This window comes from Solanum verrucosum, unplaced genomic scaffold (assembly GCF_900185275.1).
Source record: "Solanum verrucosum unplaced genomic scaffold, falcon-dt-bn FXZP01000261.1, whole genome shotgun sequence".
In the NCBI taxonomy this organism is placed as follows: Eukaryota; Viridiplantae; Streptophyta; class Magnoliopsida; order Solanales; family Solanaceae; genus Solanum; species Solanum verrucosum.
In genome coordinates this window covers 7,439,318-7,458,182 of record NW_026019969.1, presented here as the reverse complement: position 1 = coordinate 7,458,182, position 18,865 = coordinate 7,439,318, and the positions used below count along the sequence as shown (strand labels likewise).

General features: G+C 34.6%; 3 protein-coding genes across 6 annotated transcripts in view; 2 read left to right on the top strand and 1 right to left on the bottom strand.

Moving 5' to 3' along the window:
* The window catches only part of LOC125815508 (shaggy-related protein kinase NtK-1), a 177,200-nt gene that overhangs the window by 65,427 nt on the left and 92,908 nt on the right, over positions 1–18,865 (top strand). Inside the window, exon 1 of one of the 3 annotated variants that reach the window (XM_049494994.1) lies at positions 14,252–14,261. The exons of the other annotated variants lie outside the window; for them this stretch is intronic. The gene's annotated coding sequence lies outside the window, so the exon portion shown is untranslated. Of the gene's footprint in view, positions 1–14,251; positions 14,262–18,865 lie in introns of those variants that run through there. 3 annotated transcript variants of the gene reach the window in all.
* LOC125815479 (pleiotropic drug resistance protein 3) lies at positions 14–9,972 on the top strand. Its single transcript, XM_049494957.1, has 24 exons — positions 14–452; positions 674–797; positions 1,278–1,363; positions 2,518–2,602; positions 3,110–3,269; positions 3,357–3,433; positions 3,577–3,630; positions 3,718–3,808; positions 3,937–4,238; positions 4,317–4,598; positions 4,753–5,066; positions 5,263–5,423; positions 5,512–5,615; positions 6,364–6,517; positions 6,612–6,737; positions 6,824–6,897; positions 7,005–7,337; positions 7,437–7,727; positions 7,879–7,962; positions 8,061–8,194; positions 8,325–8,552; positions 9,003–9,174; positions 9,303–9,557; positions 9,676–9,972. Exons 1-24 carry the CDS (start codon positions 67–69, stop codon positions 9,940–9,942), a joined length of 4,344 nt encoding a protein of 1,447 aa, XP_049350914.1. The 5' UTR covers positions 14–66; the 3' UTR covers positions 9,943–9,972.
* On the bottom strand, positions 10,833–14,267 carry LOC125815510 (S-adenosylmethionine synthase 1). Of its 2 annotated transcripts, none has more exons than XM_049494995.1 (2): positions 14,150–14,267; positions 10,833–12,223 (listed from the first exon to the last, which is right to left on the bottom strand). In XM_049494995.1, the coding sequence occupies exon 2, from the start codon at positions 12,220–12,222 to the stop codon at positions 11,041–11,043; it is 1,182 nt and encodes a 393-aa protein (XP_049350952.1). In that variant the 5' UTR covers position 12,223; positions 14,150–14,267; the 3' UTR covers positions 10,833–11,040. The 2 variants fall into 2 exon arrangements, with proteins under 2 accessions (XP_049350952.1, XP_049350953.1); XM_049494996.1 differs by having other exon boundaries at positions 14,235–14,261.

The following is an 18,865-nucleotide window of genomic DNA, read 5'->3' as shown; positions in this document are numbered from 1 at the left end:
GCACCCCTTTTTTTTTCTTCTCCCTATAAAATGCAGGTTTTGAGCTGAAAACATTTACAGCAAAAAATGGCTCAGCTTGTTAGTTCGGACGATATAGAGTCGATTAGAATGGATCTCTCAGAGATTGGAAGAAGCTTGAGATCATCATTCAGGCGCCAGACTTCGATTTTGAGGAGTAATTCAGCTTTGAGTGCTTCTGAAAAGGACGACATTGTGGATGAGGAGAACATGTTGGCTTGGGCAGCAATTGAGAGACTGCCAACGTATGACAGGTTGAGATCATCTGTATTTGAGGAAGTCAATGGCAATGAGGCCAATGTTAAGACGAAAAGGGTAACTGATGTTACCAAGCTTGGACCTGTAGAAAGGCATGTTTTCATTGAAAAGATGATTAAACACATTGAACATGACAACCTTCAATTGTTACACAAAATCAGAAAGAGAATTGACAAGTAAGATTTCTGATAGTTACTTGCTAGTATAAGTTAAATTATTGACATTAATAGAAGGTCATTGCTCTTACATTTAAAATTGCCATCTTATTTTTTGGTGATTGACAATGCTAAGTTATGATCATCATTATCCACATATCTCACGGTTTCTCTCTCATTTTATCAAAGTTTTATCTGTTAGACTTAATTCAATGACCTGAGGCTACGGTTTACTCTTGTAGAGTTGGTGTAGAATTGCCTACTGTGGAAGTGAGATACAAAAATTTAACCATTGAAGCAGAATGTGAGCTAGTTCATGGAAAGCCTCTCCCTACTCTATGGAATTCTCTCAAAAGCACAATAATGGTAAATTTTTGCTATTTGATTGAACACCGTTTTTATTGTCAACAATCTGATCTCTTACATATGTGCTAGTTCAAATCAAAGTAGCAGCGCTGGATCCAAAAATTGAACATCAGGAGGCATTTATTAGGACTTCATGTAGGAGAAGACGTTATTAATTGAACCACTTGAACTGGGAATGCTTGAATCTTTCTTGTGCTAATCTGTCCAGTCCGATAGTTTGGGTTGTCTACTTTTAATAGTATTTTCCATTAGTTGATTTTACCTATATGTGACAACAATAAGTTATTTTTCTGATGCACAGTAATCAACGCTGCTAGAAAAAGTAAGAGAGACTTAATGAGCATCTTTAAAGTAATCCTGGTTTCAGCACTCAAATGTTTAATGCATACAGAAAGTGCAAGCTCCAGCATTAGATTATTCTATTGTGCTACTTGTGATTTCGACAATTCTCTTAATCTAGTGTTTCAATTTGTTCAACAGAACCTTGCCAGGCTTCCAGGCCTACAGTCAGAAACGGCCAAGATTAAAATCATTAATGATGTCAGCGGTGTAATAAAACCCGGACGGTATGTCATCAAAGCTTTTCCATGGCATATACTCAATTTAAATAGTTATGCCAATGTATTCATAAATAAATATGCCAACCACTTGGATTTCTAGTTTTTGACATGCAGGAGACAAATTTTTTCTAGCCATTGTTATTACTCTGCCAGTTATTCTAATCTCATATCTGGTGCAATAAGTGTCTCATCAATAGTCACTTGTTGACTGAACAAGAACAACAAAAACAGAATATGTGATGATTGTATTAAACTCAGTATTTGGTGAACATGCTTGTGAACTAGTCATCATAGCTTGTGAAGTACTATAGTTTCTTACTAGTTTGTGTCTTTTACTTTGTCTAGCTCTAATATTTTTATTGTCAGTACTTTTCTTTCTTCAATATTTTCATCATAACTTTTTACTCTTGCATTTCTTTCAAACCATGTTGTGAAAAGTCGAAGGTCTATTAGAAACAACCTCCCCACCTCACAAAGGTAGGGGTAAGGTCTGTATACACCCCACCCTCCCGAGACCCACTTGTGGGACTGTACTGGGTATATTATTGTTGTTGATGCTTGTGAACTAATCATCCTTTGTTTTATTTATCACTTGATATTTACATAGCCCTATTTAGTAATGGTCATTTTGGCAGTATGTAAGAGAAACGGTTAAGTGAACCAAAAAAGCATTCAGTCTCTCAATCATGTATTTACCTTGGGAACTTGATAATGTGCATTGTGTACTCAGTACAAACCTCCAGATACTTTTGCTTGGTTGGTTGAGTAATGTTCTTAACTAGTTTGATCCATAATTGCAACTGAAAGATGAATAATATACTTGCTCGCATGGTATTGTTCTGCAGAAAGTAAATTGACTAGCATTGATGCAAGTGATTATTTAGTGATTACATTATCATAAACATTAACTGGCAAGAGGGTCTTTTGAGGCATATTTGGTTTTTATGTGATTAAGTGTCCGAACTGGTCTTGCATTTGTGATAACTTTGAGACGTAGGCTTGACTGCAGCTTACTTTTTCTGGCTAATTTCAGTCTACCTTTTAGCAGTTTTTGCTCCAGCATGTTCTGAATGGAGAGTTAGCTCTTCATTTTGAAATCATTGTTTTAACATGTGAGTTCTTGAACCTGAATTTACTCGAATTCTTTGCTATTCTTACAGTATGACTCTATTGCTTGGACCTCCTGGATGTGGAAAAACAACACTACTGAAAGCACTTTCAGGAAATCTGGACAACTCTCTTAAGGTCTCTTCAAGTTGTTTCTCTTTTAATGTCAGATAAAAAAGAAAGCTGTTTTTGCTTTAATGTCAGCAAGAGAAAAATATAGGAATACTTTCTTAAAAGAAATAAAACCCTTCAGCTCATATAAAGCAAATATTTTGATCTACAACATACTAGAATGTGTATTAATAGTTTTCTATTTCAATGAAATGAACTTTTCCAGGCCTTCATTTGTCGTATTTGTTTTATTAGTGATTTGTCTGGTTCTTCTTAGTTGCTTTTAGTTCCTTTATATCTTTAAGATCTCAGCTAGGGAACACTTAATTCCTATCTTTCTCCCGTTTTACCAAGAGAACAGAAGCTTTATTGACTTTACCAATGCCTCCTCCAAGAAGAAACTAGTGAACAGTTGCGCTAATTTTTGCACCTTTACTTGAACAAGAATGATGTAGAATTCATGCATGGATAGAGTTCATAACATTTGGAGTTGATGTCAATCTGACTGTGTCTGCTTCTGGTCATGTCTAACAGGTTTCTGGGGAGATTTCTTACAATGGTTATAAATTGGAGGAGTTTGTACCACAGAAAACTTCTGCATATATAAGCCAAAATGACCTACACATTCCTGAAATGACTGTTAGAGAAACAGTAGACTATTCATCTCGTTTTCAAGGAGTCGGAAGCAGAGCAGGTATGTCATTGAGCACATAGAAGATAAACCGTAAGTGATGAATACATTCCAGCACTAGTTTTTAAAGCAATGCCTTTCCTTTTGAAGATATTATGATTGACCTAAGCCGAAGGGAAAAAGAAGCAGGAATCGTTCCTGATCCAGATATAGATACTTACATGAAGGTAGTTTTAACATCAAGTTGTTCCCGTTTCATCTCTGTTGAGCTATATGTTGATTGATGTATTTATTGGACAAGATTATACCATTCCTCTGCAGTCAATGCTGTTATGGTTTTTACCTTCTAAATCAAATTTGAATCATGTAGGCGATTTCTGTTGAAGGACAAAAGACAAATCTTCAGACGGATTATATTCTGAAGGTAACTTTATTGAAGGACCCTATTTGACAATTATTTGTAGAGATCGGAATAGAAGTTTATGATTGCCACATTCTTGTATGTGTTCAGATTCTTGGACTTGATATTTGTGCTGACACATTGGTTGGTGATGCCATGAGAAGAGGTATATCGGGTGGTCAAAAGAAAAGACTGACAACAGGTAAATTTAAAGTATGATCTGCTTCGTAACAAAGCTGTCAGTTGTGTATGTTCTCCTATAAGTCTGCTGATGTACTTGATATCATTTGGAAAACAAGTATAAATCAACTAACTAATTGTGTGACACAGGAGAGCTTATTGTTGGCCCCACAAAAGCATTGCTTATGGATGAAATATCAAATGGCTTAGATAGCTCGACTACATACCAGATTGTTGCTTGCCTTCAGCAGCTGGCACATATTACAGATGCCACTATACTTGTCGCGCTTCTTCAACCAGCGCCAGAAACCTTTGATCTCTTTGATGATATAATCCTGATGGCTGAGGGAAAAATTCTTTACCATGGGCCAAGAAATTCTGCTTTAGAATTTTTTGAAAGCTGCGGGTTCAAATGTCCTGAAAGGAAAGGGGTGGCCGACTTCCTCCAGGAGGCAAGTCCATAGTAGTTAAATGGTCCGTTCATTTCTCTCTACAATTAGAAGCTCATCAATTCTGTTCTTTGTTTTCAGGTTACGTCGAAAAAGGATCAAGCACAGTATTGGCATGGAACTAAAGAAACATATAAATTTCTGTCAGTTGATACATTATCAAGAAAATTTAAGGAATCTCCATACATGAAAAAGCTGAATGATGAACTTTCTGTTGCATATGATAAGTCCAGGTGTCATAGAAATTCTATAACCTTTCATGACTATTCACTTCCTAAATGGGAACTCTTTCGAGCTTGTATGTCAAGAGAATTCCTTCTGATGAAAAGAAATTCTTTTATCTACATATTCAAAAATGTTCAGGTCAGTGATCAGTCTTTTCGTTTTATTATATTATGGTAGTTCAATCTACAGAATATTGTATACTCATTCAAATTATCCAATGCAAAGATAAATGTCACATTTTCCTTATTGAGATTTCTCACAACTTATTGCAATTTTTGCTTCTATTATGCAGCTTGTCATCATTGCATTCATAACTATGACAGTATTTTTGAGAACTCGGATGGATACTGATCTTTTACATGCAAATTATTATTTGGGAGCTCTGTTTTTTGCTCTCATCATTCTTCTTGTGGATGGATTCCCTGAGCTCACCATGACAATAGCAAGACTTGCAGTTTTCTATAAACAGAACGACTTGTGCTTTTACCCAGCATGGGCGTATGCAATTCCTGCTGCAATTCTCAAGATTCCTCTCTCTGTATTAGAATCTGTCATTTGGACATGTCTGACCTATTATGTCATTGGTTTCAGCCCTGAGGCAGGAAGGTTAGTGCTACTGCTACATGTAAATATCTTATACTTCAATTGTTGCTGTTCTTTCAACTATAGTTTTGGTGGTTATATGCCACCATCTCCAATAGGCTTCCATCAGCAGCTTAATCTTTACCTATTCCAGCTATCTTTAAGTAATGATTTGAACAAAATTTTAAGCATTTTCGTGTCAAAACTGTGTCACTTACAGGTTCTTCCGGCAGTTACTTCTATTATTTGCTGTGCACATGACATCGATCTCCATGTTCCGTTTCTTGGCTTCTGTCTGCCGGACTGTTGTTGCTTCTACAGCTGCTGGTAGCTTATCAATCTTATTTGTCTTTTTATTCAGCGGATTCATAATACCAAGACGTAAGGTTTCCTACTTCTTTATTCATTTTTGATATTATGCTCATGTGAGGGTGAGTAGCATAACTAAAATACTACTATTTGACTACAGCCTCAATGCCAGTTTGGCTGAAATGGGGATTTTGGATTTCTCCGTTGACATATGGTGAGATAGGTCTTTCTGTAAATGAATTTCTCGCCCCAAGGTGGCAAAAGGTGAGAGTCAATAATAGCTCAAATACTTTTCTTCTTTCAGTTGTTTAACTGACTTATGCACATTGCATGTGGAAGACAAGTTCAGCACAAAATGGTTGTTTTGAGGCACCAATATGCAATATTGAAAAGTATTCACTATGTTTTGTCATGAAATTACACTCGAAAAATAAAGAAATAGAGATCATCCGTATAAGAAAATGATAAAGTATTGTCGTCTGTCTGTTCGTTTTTGTTATCTTAAACTATCTAGGGAAGGTTCTAAGAGTTCAATGACAGATATCCATGTCCATGGTAGTGACTTGGCTCAAATTTGTAACAAGTTCTCTTTGATTCCCAGAAACACCTGAAGATGCAATGTTCTTAATCAGATACACAACAGATCACATTCTGGAAGGCATTAGTATTTTTTGCCTTGAAGAGAAATAGTAATATAAAGGCTACCTTGGACGATAGTATTCTTATTGTAACTATTCATTGAAGTACTTCATAGGCACTCAGTTTCGATAGTTGAATTCCCTCTCGAACTAGGGTACACTAGTTTTAACTGTAGTAACCTCTAAAATGTGCCATACAATTCTACATGAAGAGAATAACTCAAATTGATAGATTAGCAGCCTCGTTAGATGTTTTACTACCTTGAAACATACATGTCTGTAACTTGAATCAAATATATTTATCCGTCTTATAGAAGATTTTAAATTTATTATCTATTCAATACCCATATCACATGCTTCATTTGTCAACACAGACGCTCTCGACAAACACAACTATAGGGAATGAAGTCCTTGAAAGCCGTGGGTTAAACTTTGATGGATATTTGTATTGGATATCAGTTTGTGCCTTGTTTGGCTTTACAATACTGTTTAACATTGGTTTCACCTTGGCCTTAACTTTCTTAAAAGGTATGTTCATCGTTTTTTGTACTCCACAGAAATGAAGAATCTGCACAATAGATCTTGTAATTTACTTGCTGGTTCTCTTGAAAATGCAATGCAGCTCCTGGATCTCGTGCTATTATATCAAGGGATAAGTACTCCCAAATAGAAGGAAATAGCGATTCTTCTGATAAAGCTGATGCAGAAGAAAATTCCAAGACCACGATGGATTCTCATGAAGGAGCAGGTTGCCTTCTTATTCTATTGCAGGAATTATTGTATGAGAAATATTGTTTTTTTTTTTTTACTTTCTCATCTCTTATTTTTTTCCAGGAAGAATGGTTCTACCTTTTGAACCCCTGTCTCTTGTGTTTCGAGATGTTCAGTACTCTGTTGACACTCCTGCGGTGATCTTCTAAACCTATCTCATTTAGTATTGCATCATTTTTGGATAATCAAAAGCTGTTGAAACCAAATTTCAGTGGCTGAGGTTGTGATGGTATGTCCATTTCAGGCAATGAAGGAGCTTGGTTTCACACAAAATAAACTCCAACTTCTTTCAGACATAACTGGCGCACTTAGACCTGGTGTCCTTGCAGCCCTTATGGGTGTCAGTGGGGCTGGAAAAACAACCCTGCTTGATGTTCTTGCCGGTAGAAAAACAAGTGGTCATGTGGAAGGAGAAATAAAAGTTGGTGGGTACCCTAAAGTTCAAGAGACATTCGCTAGAGTTTCAGGTTACTGTGAGCAGACAGACATACATTCTCCTCAGATAACTGTAGAAGAATCAGTTATATTTTCTGCTTGGCTACGACTTCATCCTCAGATTGATTCCAAAACGAAATATGTATGAGCTTAATAATATAAAGTTTGAATTAATGTTTCTTTCATGAACATCATTCCTTCTGGCGATATCTTTATTTGAACTGATGTGGCACTTGTGCAGGAGTTTGTGAAAGAAGTCCTTGAGACCATTGAGCTAGATGGTATAAAAGACACGATGGTTGGTATGCCGGGTGTTAGTGGGCTCTCAACTGAACAACGTAAACGGCTGACAATTGCTGTGGAGCTTGTTGCAAATCCCTCAATTATCTTCATGGATGAACCCACAACAGGGTTGGACGCAAGGTCAGCTGCAATTGTCATGCGGGCTGTGAAAAATGTTGCTGATACAGGAAGAACAATAGTTTGTACCATCCACCAACCAAGCATTGACATATTTGAAGCATTTGATGAGGTAAGATGTATGTGAGGAGCAATTTTGTAATGCAGAAATCTTGAAGTAAAAGTAAAGACATCTACTTAGAAGTATCTTTCAGTTTGTGTAACTACACATCCTTCATGGATATCATCAAAAAGTTATTTGTCTGAAATGTGCTCTTTTGCAGCTGATTCTATTGAAAACTGGTGGGCGCATGATCTACTGGGGACCACTCGGACGAAATTCTTGTAAAATGATTGAATATTTTGAGGTGCACTAATCTCCCTTTTTATTAATGTTGCAGCAAGCTAGTAATAAAAGCTTCTTCGCATAGTAGCTGAGACTACTGTTTTTTCTCCGATTTGACAGGGTATCTCTGGTGTGCCTAAAATAAAGAACAACTACAATCCAGCAACATGGATGTTAGAGGTTACATCAACATCTAGTGAAGCTGAGACCAGCATAGACTTCGCTGAAGTATATAAGAATTCTGCTCTACACAAGTTAGTCATAGCTTTTCACCTCATCTAGTTTTGCATTAGTTTTAAAATGCCTCTTAAACATTGTATCACTTATAAGCACATTTTGCATGTAACCAATGCATGATTCCTCTTTGGTTTACACTTCTTGTAGAAATAACGAAGAGCTTGTGAAAAAGCTGACTTTCCCACCAGCTGGTTCAAAAGATTTGCATTTCCCCACCCAATTTTCACAGAATGGCTGGGGACAATTCAAGACTTGTTTCTGGAAGCAATACTGGTCCTATTGGAGGAGTCCTTCATACAATTTGATGCGCTCTCTACACATGGTTTTTGCTTCCGTTGTATTTGGATTGCTCTTCTGGGACAAGGGGACGAAACTGTAAGTCAATAAAATACTATTCAACCAAAGCTCAATTATCTTATCGACTACATGCTTCATTATGCTGTGGGAATTAAAACTTTCTACATCCTCATGGAAATTCCTTGGCCACTTATGAGTAACATGTTTTTGTAATTGTGATGCTTAATTGAGTGGTAGGCATGATACAGTTGATAAGGGAATTAGGTTGTCTGATCCTATAATTTCTCTTCCTGTTTGGTTTATTAACTTTTAAAAAAATGGCTTTATCTTTTCTTTGTTGACATCACCCACACTGTTAAAACAGAACTCTGGAGTCCCATTTTTTGAAAGTTGATGCAGCAGAACTGAAGTTCTCCCTCGATGATAATGGACTTAGTTATGCATGCATTGTATGTACATGTTATATAGTTGAACAACTTAAATATTTTCTTATACTGCCTTTTTGTTTTTCTTCCTCCTTTTTGACAGAGATGACCAGCAAAGTGTCTTCAGTGTATTTGGTGCTATGTTCACTGCAGTAATCTTCTGTGGCATAAATAATTCATCTTCAGTTTTACCATATGTGACCACGGAGCGATCAGTCCTATACCGGGAAAGATTTGCTGGAATGTATGCATCATGGGCTTATGCATTAGCACAGGTAAGATATAAAGGCTTTCAATCTTGGCATGTTGACTAATGGGGAATTCAGTAAATTCCATATCTTACACTTGTCTTCAATGGTTCACTGCTTCATACTTTTGAGTCTCGAGTACCTTGATTTTGTAGGTGGCAATTGAAATTCCATATCTTTTAGCTCAAGCACTTGCATTTACTGTCATCACCTATCCAATGATTGGATATTATTGGTCGGCCCACAAGGTTTTGTGGTACTTCTATTCGATGTTCTGCACATTGTTGTACTTCACATACTTGGGAATGATGCTTGTTTCATTGACACCAAACTTGCCAGTAGCTGCAATTCTTCAGTCATCCTTTTACACAATGTTCAACCTCTTTGCCGGATTCTTGATACCAAAAGCTGTAAGTGGATCAGAATTTAAGCCTCCTTGAATATAGAGATCAACGAGTATTTTATAATTGCCGCTGTCTATGTGTGTGTAATTACACTTCAATCTTTCTCCTTTTCCTTTCATTGCAGCAAATTCCAAAATGGTGGATCTGGTTCTATTATCTAGTACCTACATCGTGGACGTTGAATGGGATGCTTACTTCACAATATGGAGATGTTGATACAGAGATTACTGTGTTTGGAGATAAGAAATCAGTAGCCGCCTTTATTAGGGACTATTTTGGATTTCACCACAACCAATTACCTATTGTAGGTGTTGTTTTGATTGCATACCCCTTAGTTTTTGCCACTTTATTTGCATTCTTCATTGGGAGGTTGAATTTCCAAAGAAGGTGATTTTGCAACTTGTTCATTTGTTGTTTGTAGAAACTTGTACTAATATATTATCCAAATTAAATACTTCCCCTGTTCCTTTTGTACATTAGACTGGTGAATTTTACTTTGAATTGACTAGGAATGTAATTTGCTTTTACTACAGTTTTCCATTTTTAATATTATCAATGACTGAACAAATCCAATTCCGTCTCAAGTAGTATATTATTTCGAACTAGTTTCAATAGTCAATGGTCTTTTCTGTACCAATTGGTATTCGAATTTCACTAATTCAGAGTTGGACCATAGAAAACTTACTACTATGTGGACTTTTAGAAACAAGACAACTTTATTTGTTAGGTTCAATCTTAAAATCTAAACTAAGGATGGACTTTGTCCTTCAATATATAACAACTACAAGTTTAAAATCACTATCCAATTCATTGTTGCAAATTTTCTTCTCTTTTTTTCCCTCAAATGAACAAAAGCAAATAAGAAAAATTATACCTTTGGGAAACTGTCGTTGCTTGTTTCTCTGAAATTACTGATTCAATATCTTGGTCCAAATATAGTAAAGTATAATTTCTAATTAAAATCTTGAAAAATATTTGTGACCAAAAGTTTTTCAAAATGTAGTTGCAGTGAATTGGGAATTGGTTTTAGTCAAAGCCCCAATTTGTCACGCCTTAATCTTCTCATTAGAAAGCGGAGTTGACTAGCTGATTTGCGAAAACGAGTGGTGGGGTAGATAAACCAAACTAAACATGAAACACATCGCCTTACACACATGCAACATAGTAATTTCATTGTTAGCCAACGAATGATAATACAGAAAACATCACAGCTGCTTCCCTAGTGCACAACTACTGTCATTTGCACTCATCATTTTTCAATATATTTTCATAAGAACATCATTCCACAAATGCACTAATTTTTATGTATATAATAATAGTTTTTTTCCCTTGATATTCCAAGGCCTAAGATATCCAACACAATGGAAACAGGACAATAACAAAAATAGGGTCAAAAGAGAGAATAAAAAGACAAGCAAACACAGAGGACTCTAAAGCCACAAGCAAACAACAAAGAACAAAAGCATAGGCAAGCATTTTCAGACACTTATTAGTCTTGGGGCTTTTCCCACTTGAGGGGCTTGACAACTTCCCATGTGAAATCAGCGTCGTCACGTCCAAAATGACCATAGGCAGCAGTTTTCAAGAATCTCCCATTGCCACCCCTCTTCAAATCCAAGTTAATGGACATCATTCCAGGTCTGAAGTCGAAGTTCTCCTTAACGATCTTCAAAATTTCCCTGTCGGGGATCTTTCCAGTGCCATAGGTGTCAACGAATACGGACAATGGCTCAGGCACACCGATGGCATAAGAAACCTGCACGATGCATCTGCGAGCGAGTCCACTAGCTACAATACTCTTTGCAGCCTGCCTTACGATGTATGCACCACTCCTGTCAACCTTGGTTGGGTCCTTGCCAGAGAAAGCACCACCACCATGAGCACCCCAACCACCATAAGTGTCGATGATGATTTTACGACCAGTGAGACCAGCATCACCATGAGGTCCACCAATAACGAATCGGCCAGATGGGTTAAGGTGGAAGATTGTCTTCTCATCAAGGTACTTCTCTGGGATGACTGGCTTGATGACATGCTCCTTAAGGTCGCGGGCAATCTCATCATTTGTAACGGTCTCATCATGTTGAGTGGAGATAAGCACAGTGTGGACCCTGATTGGAATCATGGCACCATTGTCATTGCAATACTCAACAGTAACTTGAGTTTTGCCATCAGGCCTCAACCAGGCGCAGGTGCCATTCTTGCGGACTTCTGTAAGACGGGCACCAAGTTTAGTTGCAAGCACGTGACTGAGAGGCATTAATTCAGGGGTCTCATCGGTGGCATAGCCAAACATGTGACCCTGGTCACCAGCACCAATCTCCTCCGGGCGTTTGGTCAGATGGCCATGGACACCTTGAGCAATATCAGGACTTTGCTGCTCAATGTAAACAAGGACCTTGCAGTTGTCAGCATCAAGACCAACATCATCAGAAACAAATCCAATATTACGGCATGTCTCACGCACGATCTTCTCATAGTCTACAATAGCCTTGGTTGTGATCTCACCAAAGACCATGACCAAGTTGGTCTTGGTGCAAGTTTCACATGCAACTTTGCTCTCAGGATCTTGCTCAAGGCAGGCATCAAGAACTGCATCAGAGATCTGATCACAGAGCTTGTCTGGGTGACCCTCGTTCACAGACTCGGAGGTGAATAGGAAAGTTTCCATTCTACAAGAAGATAAAATCAATTACATAAGTTCAGCATACTTTATACAGAGTATCAGTGCAACTTCTTCACATAACAAACAATGAAATGCTGAGAGACTGATGCAACAAGTAAAGTATCAGTGAAAATTCTCCAGCTTGCTAAAAGTTTATATTCCTAACCACAAGAACGGCTATTGGATAATGCACCAAGAAAAGAGATTCTATGGAAAATATTCTCTCAATTAAAGGGGTTATTCCTATATTATATCAACTAAAGTAATTTATCCTCACCTGACAAAATTAAAGAAAAAGCCCAACGAAATCTCTTTTTATCCATAAAATATCAAGCTGGACCACCAATTTTGATAAGGATCTACAACTTTTAAAAACGCACTAGAGTTAAGCTAAAATCTTCTACTCCAAAGTTGGCAAAAGCATATTTGCACCAGATCTAGCTCATCTCTTACAAGACAAAACCTCCACCATACCAATCAATTATTTCTAATCTCTAAGTGATTCTGAAAAACAACAAAGTAAATATATTGTAATCATGCTCACCCAAAACAGCAAAAATATATTTTACAAAAAAACAAACATGTTGAGAACATCAAAGTTTTCAGTATTAAGCAGGGTTTTTTAAGAGCAAAAATACAGAAGCTTATCATGGAAAGACAAATTAATAAAAAAAATTAACAGGAAAATTAGTTCATTTCCAGATTCAAGAAACAGTTCCTTCCCTCCAGTGGCGGACCCAGGATTTTCATGAAGTGGGTTCAAGATATAAAAATATACCTAATATTATTTGTAATTTTTATGAGGCTAACAACATACATATTTGACTATACTAAACAATGTTAATAAATTTGAAAAAAAATTACATTGACTTATGAATGAGACGGTAAATAACAAGATGAACGAAAAACTAGGCTTCAATATAAACTAAGAAGATAAAAGAATATTATGAATGATTTCTCTTCATTCAACAGTTAACAAATAAAAACAAAATATTAAACAAAATAATTATAACCTTAATTTCAGAATTGAATACATAGAAACATACCTAATATTATTTGTAATTTTTTGTTGATTTTAGAATGATAAGGGATTTTTTAGTTGAAGAAATAAAAAATAATCACAATAATCATATATGTATATATAAAGACTAGAATCAAGAGCGAAAAACATATTGTGCAAGATTTGAGAGATGGGGAGAGTTTTTTTCCTTCAACAAAAAAATATGCTCAAAATTTTGGGGGGAAAAGTAAGAGAGGTTCAAGAAGATTTCAACAAAGAAGAAGATAAAATGATTTTTAGAATTGAAAATAATAGGGATTAGTGCCTTTTTGGTTGAGTTTTTTTTTTAAAAAAAAAAAAACTAAAAACAAAAAGGACAAAAATTATTGACTATTGGACTTTAAATGTAAAAGTAAAAAGTTATTCATACTTTTTATAGTTCCTAAGTAACTAAAAGGACAAAAGTTATTTAGGACAAAATTGTGTGTGAATGTTTTATATATAAAAAAACGAATTAAAACTGAAATGTGGCTATAGGGATTCGATCCCGGGTTGGCTGGGAAAATTGAACCCCCTCAGCTACTCGGCTAAGCTTCAACTTGTGTTAGTGGGTTCAAAATTTAATATATACATATAAAATTTTAAAAACTGATTAAATATACATATATATACAGTGTTATTTTTCAACGAAGTGGGTTCATATGAACCCACTTGAACCACTGTAGGTCCGCCCCTGCTTCCCTCCCCTGTTCACAACACCCAAGTTAAAACATAACCAACCCTAAACAAACCAAATAAAAACACAATCTTTCATCACTTCAAAACCCCAGAGAAATTAAGGACAAAACACCCAGATCTGTCATAAAATCCCCAGCAAGAAAACAACAAAAACCCATGAAAGACTAATATTGAACTAGCTAAACTTAAAATTACCTCAAGAAAAAGGCAAGTGAGGAACCCAACAGCGAACTAATAGAAAAAGAGGTTTAGAAATGTCTGAAAGGAGCAAACTTTTTACCCCTTGAGAGAAGAAACCTCTTTGTATTTTTGGTTCGCCAAATGCTTGCGAGTTTTTATCCAACACTTTGGAGTCTTATTTATAGACCCTCCATGGCCATGGTCTTAACATCCATTGCTCACGTGCTCTCCTTAATTCTGACTAATTAAGGTGGTTGGATTTCTGTTTGGTAATGATCTGAACCGTTGATGACGTGTGGGGTGTTGATCTAACGGTTAGGAAATGTTTGGGGTGGGTAAGGAGGGTAGCATATCCACATAATTATATTTATCCTGTTTTATTAGTGGAAAAAACAGAATTAATTAGTGCTGATATGGTGTTTACCAACCCCCTTATGCGGGCCATGGGCCGGGCTTGGGTTATTTGCTTCGGGCTAATAGGGTCAGTTAGATGTTTCTATCCTTTTCGTCTCAATTTATCTGGAATAATTTAATTTTTTGAGAGTCAAATAAGTATTTTTATTGTATTTTTTTCACATGTATGGATCATAATAATTTGGTGTATTGGTGCTTTCACATGCTATAATTTTTTTTACAATGTATAGATAAGTTAATAAATTAGAGAAAATTATGCGGTTAAGTAAATTTATACTATGTAATTACTCATAATAGCTAGAATAACTTTTACATATAACAAACATAAAAATCATAGTTGTATGTTATAGCTATAGTTTGCATAATTGCGCTCCATAGCAAATTTTATGTTTGCTATGGAGCTTTTGATTTGTATAATTTGCTACAAACATCCAATTTTATACAAATTATTCAGTTTTGTATAAATTCATTTATACATTATAATTTGTATAATAAGATCTGTATTTGTATGATTATAAGTGAAGTGTATAGGACGAAAATATATGTATTTGTATTTGTATATACACTTTTCTCTCGCTTTATACAAACACAAACGTATTTTATATCGAAATGTATAAAATAGCTAATTGTATACCAAAAATGGCTAATTTACACCTAATAAGATGGCAAAAAAAGGGGATGTTTGTTGCAAATTACAATTAAAATAAACTATAGCTATAACATTTAATTTGAATTAATAGTTTGCTATTTCATACAATTTTCCCTAATAGCTATAGTTTGCTATAATTACCCCTCGCGACTAACATTAACCATTAATTATGTGGGCTAACTTCGAGTTTGTATAATTAGCTATGCTTGTATAATTCGTCACATGTGTATAATTCACAACTAACAATTCTTCATTTGATTTGTATTTGTATACGAAGGTTTGTATTTGTATATGACGATTATTTCCTTTGGTTTTTCAGTTTTGTCATCATATACATTCAATTTTTTTGTGTATAACTTTTTAAAGTTTGTATAAACGTGTAGTTTTCGGATTTTGTATAATATAATTTATATAATGTAATTTGTATAATATATTTTATATAATAGTTTAAAGTTCATTTGTTTATGTTTGTATCAATTTGTTATTTCGAGTTTTATCATATTTGTATAATTCCAGACTTTTTATTACTCAATTATACAAAAACACGCGAATTATACAAATGTAATTGCTAATTATACAAACGAGATGTGAATTATACAAATTATCGCTCTCTCTCCTCCCTCTCCCAATCTTGTTCGCCTCTCTCCTCCCTCCTAATCTCGCTCGCCTCTGTCCTCTCTCTCCCAATCTCGCTTGCTAGAATATACAAATACATATGTATAATATATAATTATTTAACCGATATACATATACAATTTATCTCTCTCCCACTCTCTGCCCTTACTCGCTCTCCTCCCTCTCCCAATATCACTCGCCACTCTCCTCCCTATAACATGTAGCTACGAATCGTAATTAGCAAACTATAGCTATGAAGTGTAATTAGGCTATTTTTGAGTGACTATATGCGAAAGTTCCTCTAGAAATTACTCCATATGTCTCAATTCATATGACTTATTTTCCTTTTCAGTTAGTCTCGAATAAAATGCCACATTTCTATATTAAGTAACAATTTAACTTTGAAATGTTCATTTTACTCTTAATAAATGATTTATAGTCACACAAATTTCTATCTTTCATTTTAGACCACAAATTTTAAAAATCTTTCTTTCTTTCTTAAACTCCATACCGAGTCAAACTAGCAGGGAGTGAACATTTTAGTTTGATAAAGTATTTGAAGTAACATTTAGCTAGCGTTTGGCCATAGATTTTCAAATATTTTTGGCAAATATTATTTGGGTGAAAATTTAGGCGAAATTTTACCATGTGTTTGGACTTTGGCCATGATATTTGGGAAACATATTTCAATTTTTTTAGAAAAATATGATTTCTACCCAGAAGTTTTAAAAACTATCAAAACTAACTATAAGTTTGTATTACAAGTCAATTGGATTTTCGTTACAACAAATAACAAGTCGTGTCCATGACATTAGAGCAATGTGGTAGTCTGGAGTGAACGCAACAAGCACCATTCCATATAACGTGAAGTAGACAAAGCACATGACTTTGTTATACTGAGTCGATTGTTCATCATTTTTATCAACAATCATATCATCACTGAATATTTCATCACTACTTTGGTGTTGACGTAAAAAATTATGTAATACAACACAAACAACTACTATAGAAGATGTTTTTGTAAAAGACAAAAGTTTTGGTGTAGAAATTGAATTTTTTTAAGATCTCAAATAATGAGATTTGGCCCAAAAACTAATTTTTTCTAGTATTTGAGAATTTGGGTTATTTGCCAAAAATATTTGCCAAATAATAATAACTTGCAAGGACAAACACTATTTGCCAAAAAAATTCTCAAATTTTACTTGGAAAATCTATGGCCAAATGGGTCAATAATAAGTTGGAAAGGTTTGGTGAAAGCCACTCACCAACCTTCACAAACTTGTTTGAAAATGCTCAATCCTGTCATTTTCTCTCTGGTGTTAGCCTATTATAAGCTGACACTAGTTACAATATTGTAACTTGATAATGCCTAGGAAATTAACTTACTAATTGTCAACACTAGTTGTCAATTTCTTTTTAAAATGTGATGTCTGACTCAATTTACACGTATTTTAATCAATTATACAAAGTATCTGGTATATTTCACAGGCACAAATATTGCGTAACTTACTCAACTTGTTAATTGGCAATTCGATCCATTATTGATATTTTCTTTGTAAAAGAACTACAGTGTTTCGTTTATAAATCCATGTAATTGTTACATCATTTTTAACTAACTAAATAATACTACATATAGTTAAGATATTTTTCAAAATATACTTGCGTAATTATCTATCAGTCCATTTTGGCCTCGTTGCCACTTGCCACAAGCAATTACAAACGACTTAGATGATTAATACAGGCACTAATTAAAAATTAAAATTGCTACATAGTCAAAAGACCAATGGAATTTGGATTGACCACGTTGTTAATTTAAAATTAGTCCTTTCAAACATTTTTTTTTTTTAAAAAAGAAACCCACTGAAACAAAATACCAAATAAAGCATGCAGCATGCAGCATGGAAGGATAAGGTACACAGATACTATTCCCACCCATTGAAACCAGACAACTAACATTAGTTCGGACTAAATAAGAGTTTGTTTGACATTATTGTTGGAAAGTTAAAAATACTTATTTTGAAAAGAAAAAATAATATTTTTAAAACAAAATATGGTGTTTTCAAATAAATTAGTAAAACACAAATTTATTTTTTCAAAAACACTTTCCTGAAAAGATATTTTTAAAAAATGCTTCTAAAAATAAGCAGATTTTAACAGCAATGCCAAACATTCGCTTATTCTTTTTTAGATCTATGAGGAATCATCTCCTGGTATAACCGTAGACTAATCAACGTTTAGTGCAATTAAAGTCTAATTACGTACTTGAATTTAATTTTTAATGATTAGAAGCTGGATCAATCTTGCTTTTTTTTAATCTGTTACATATATAAGCTAGACTAGACTGTCAACTACTCAGGTGAGTTGAAGTCGAACATGACATATATATGTTCCTAATTTTTGCAGGGCAAAATGAGGTGAAACGTTATAGGGAATTAGGTATTTCACCTTTAATTATATTATTAAAATTTATTCTGATTAGCTAATTCTTATAACCAATTGGGATAAAATAATTTATCTTATTCCATTTATCAATGAATCTCTACGCAAAAAGGACCAATACATCAAAATTCAAATGGGCTCTTCTATTTCATGACGTCTAACAAATTATATTACATAATACTTTTTTCTTTAGATATACGTGTATAGATATTTGAATAAGTTAACAGGCACTATAACAAAAAAATATTTTTTAGTGGTAGTAAATAGACATATTATTAAAGATCGTGCTAAAGTCTCTAACGACACTAGTTAAGCGTCATTAGATCCAATGTCACTAAAAACTTTAGAGGAATATACAAAGAATGCTAATTATCGCTAAAAATACATATTTAGCGGTAATTGAGCTATTGTCGTTAATTAATTGCCGCTAAAGATCATTTTTTGATGTAGTGAGGTGCAATCTTCTATTATTATATCAAAAATAATTTTTAGCAGTAATTAAATAACAGTAATAGTTTAATTATCATTAAATATATTCTTTTAGTGATAATTAGTACTCTTTATAAATATCGGCAAAGTTTATATCAACATTATCCAATGAGACAATGACAACT

What these genes read in the sequence shown, in the direction of transcription:
- LOC125815479 (XM_049494957.1), top strand. Translation starts at nt 67, where the DNA reads ATGGCTCAGCTTGTTAGTTCGGACGATATAGAGTCGATTAGAATGGAT. An exon ending in GGCCTTAACTTTCTTAAAAG is followed by an intron (nt 6,518 to 6,611) that starts GTATGTTCATCG and finishes AATGCAATGCAG; the next exon opens with CTCCTGGATCTCGTGCTATT. An exon ending in AAATGATTGAATATTTTGAG is followed by an intron (nt 7,963 to 8,060) that starts GTGCACTAATCT and finishes CCGATTTGACAG; the next exon opens with GGTATCTCTGGTGTGCCTAA.
- LOC125815510 (XM_049494995.1), bottom strand. Translation starts at nt 12,222, where the DNA reads ATGGAAACTTTCCTATTCACCTCCGAGTCTGTGAACGAGGGTCACCCA.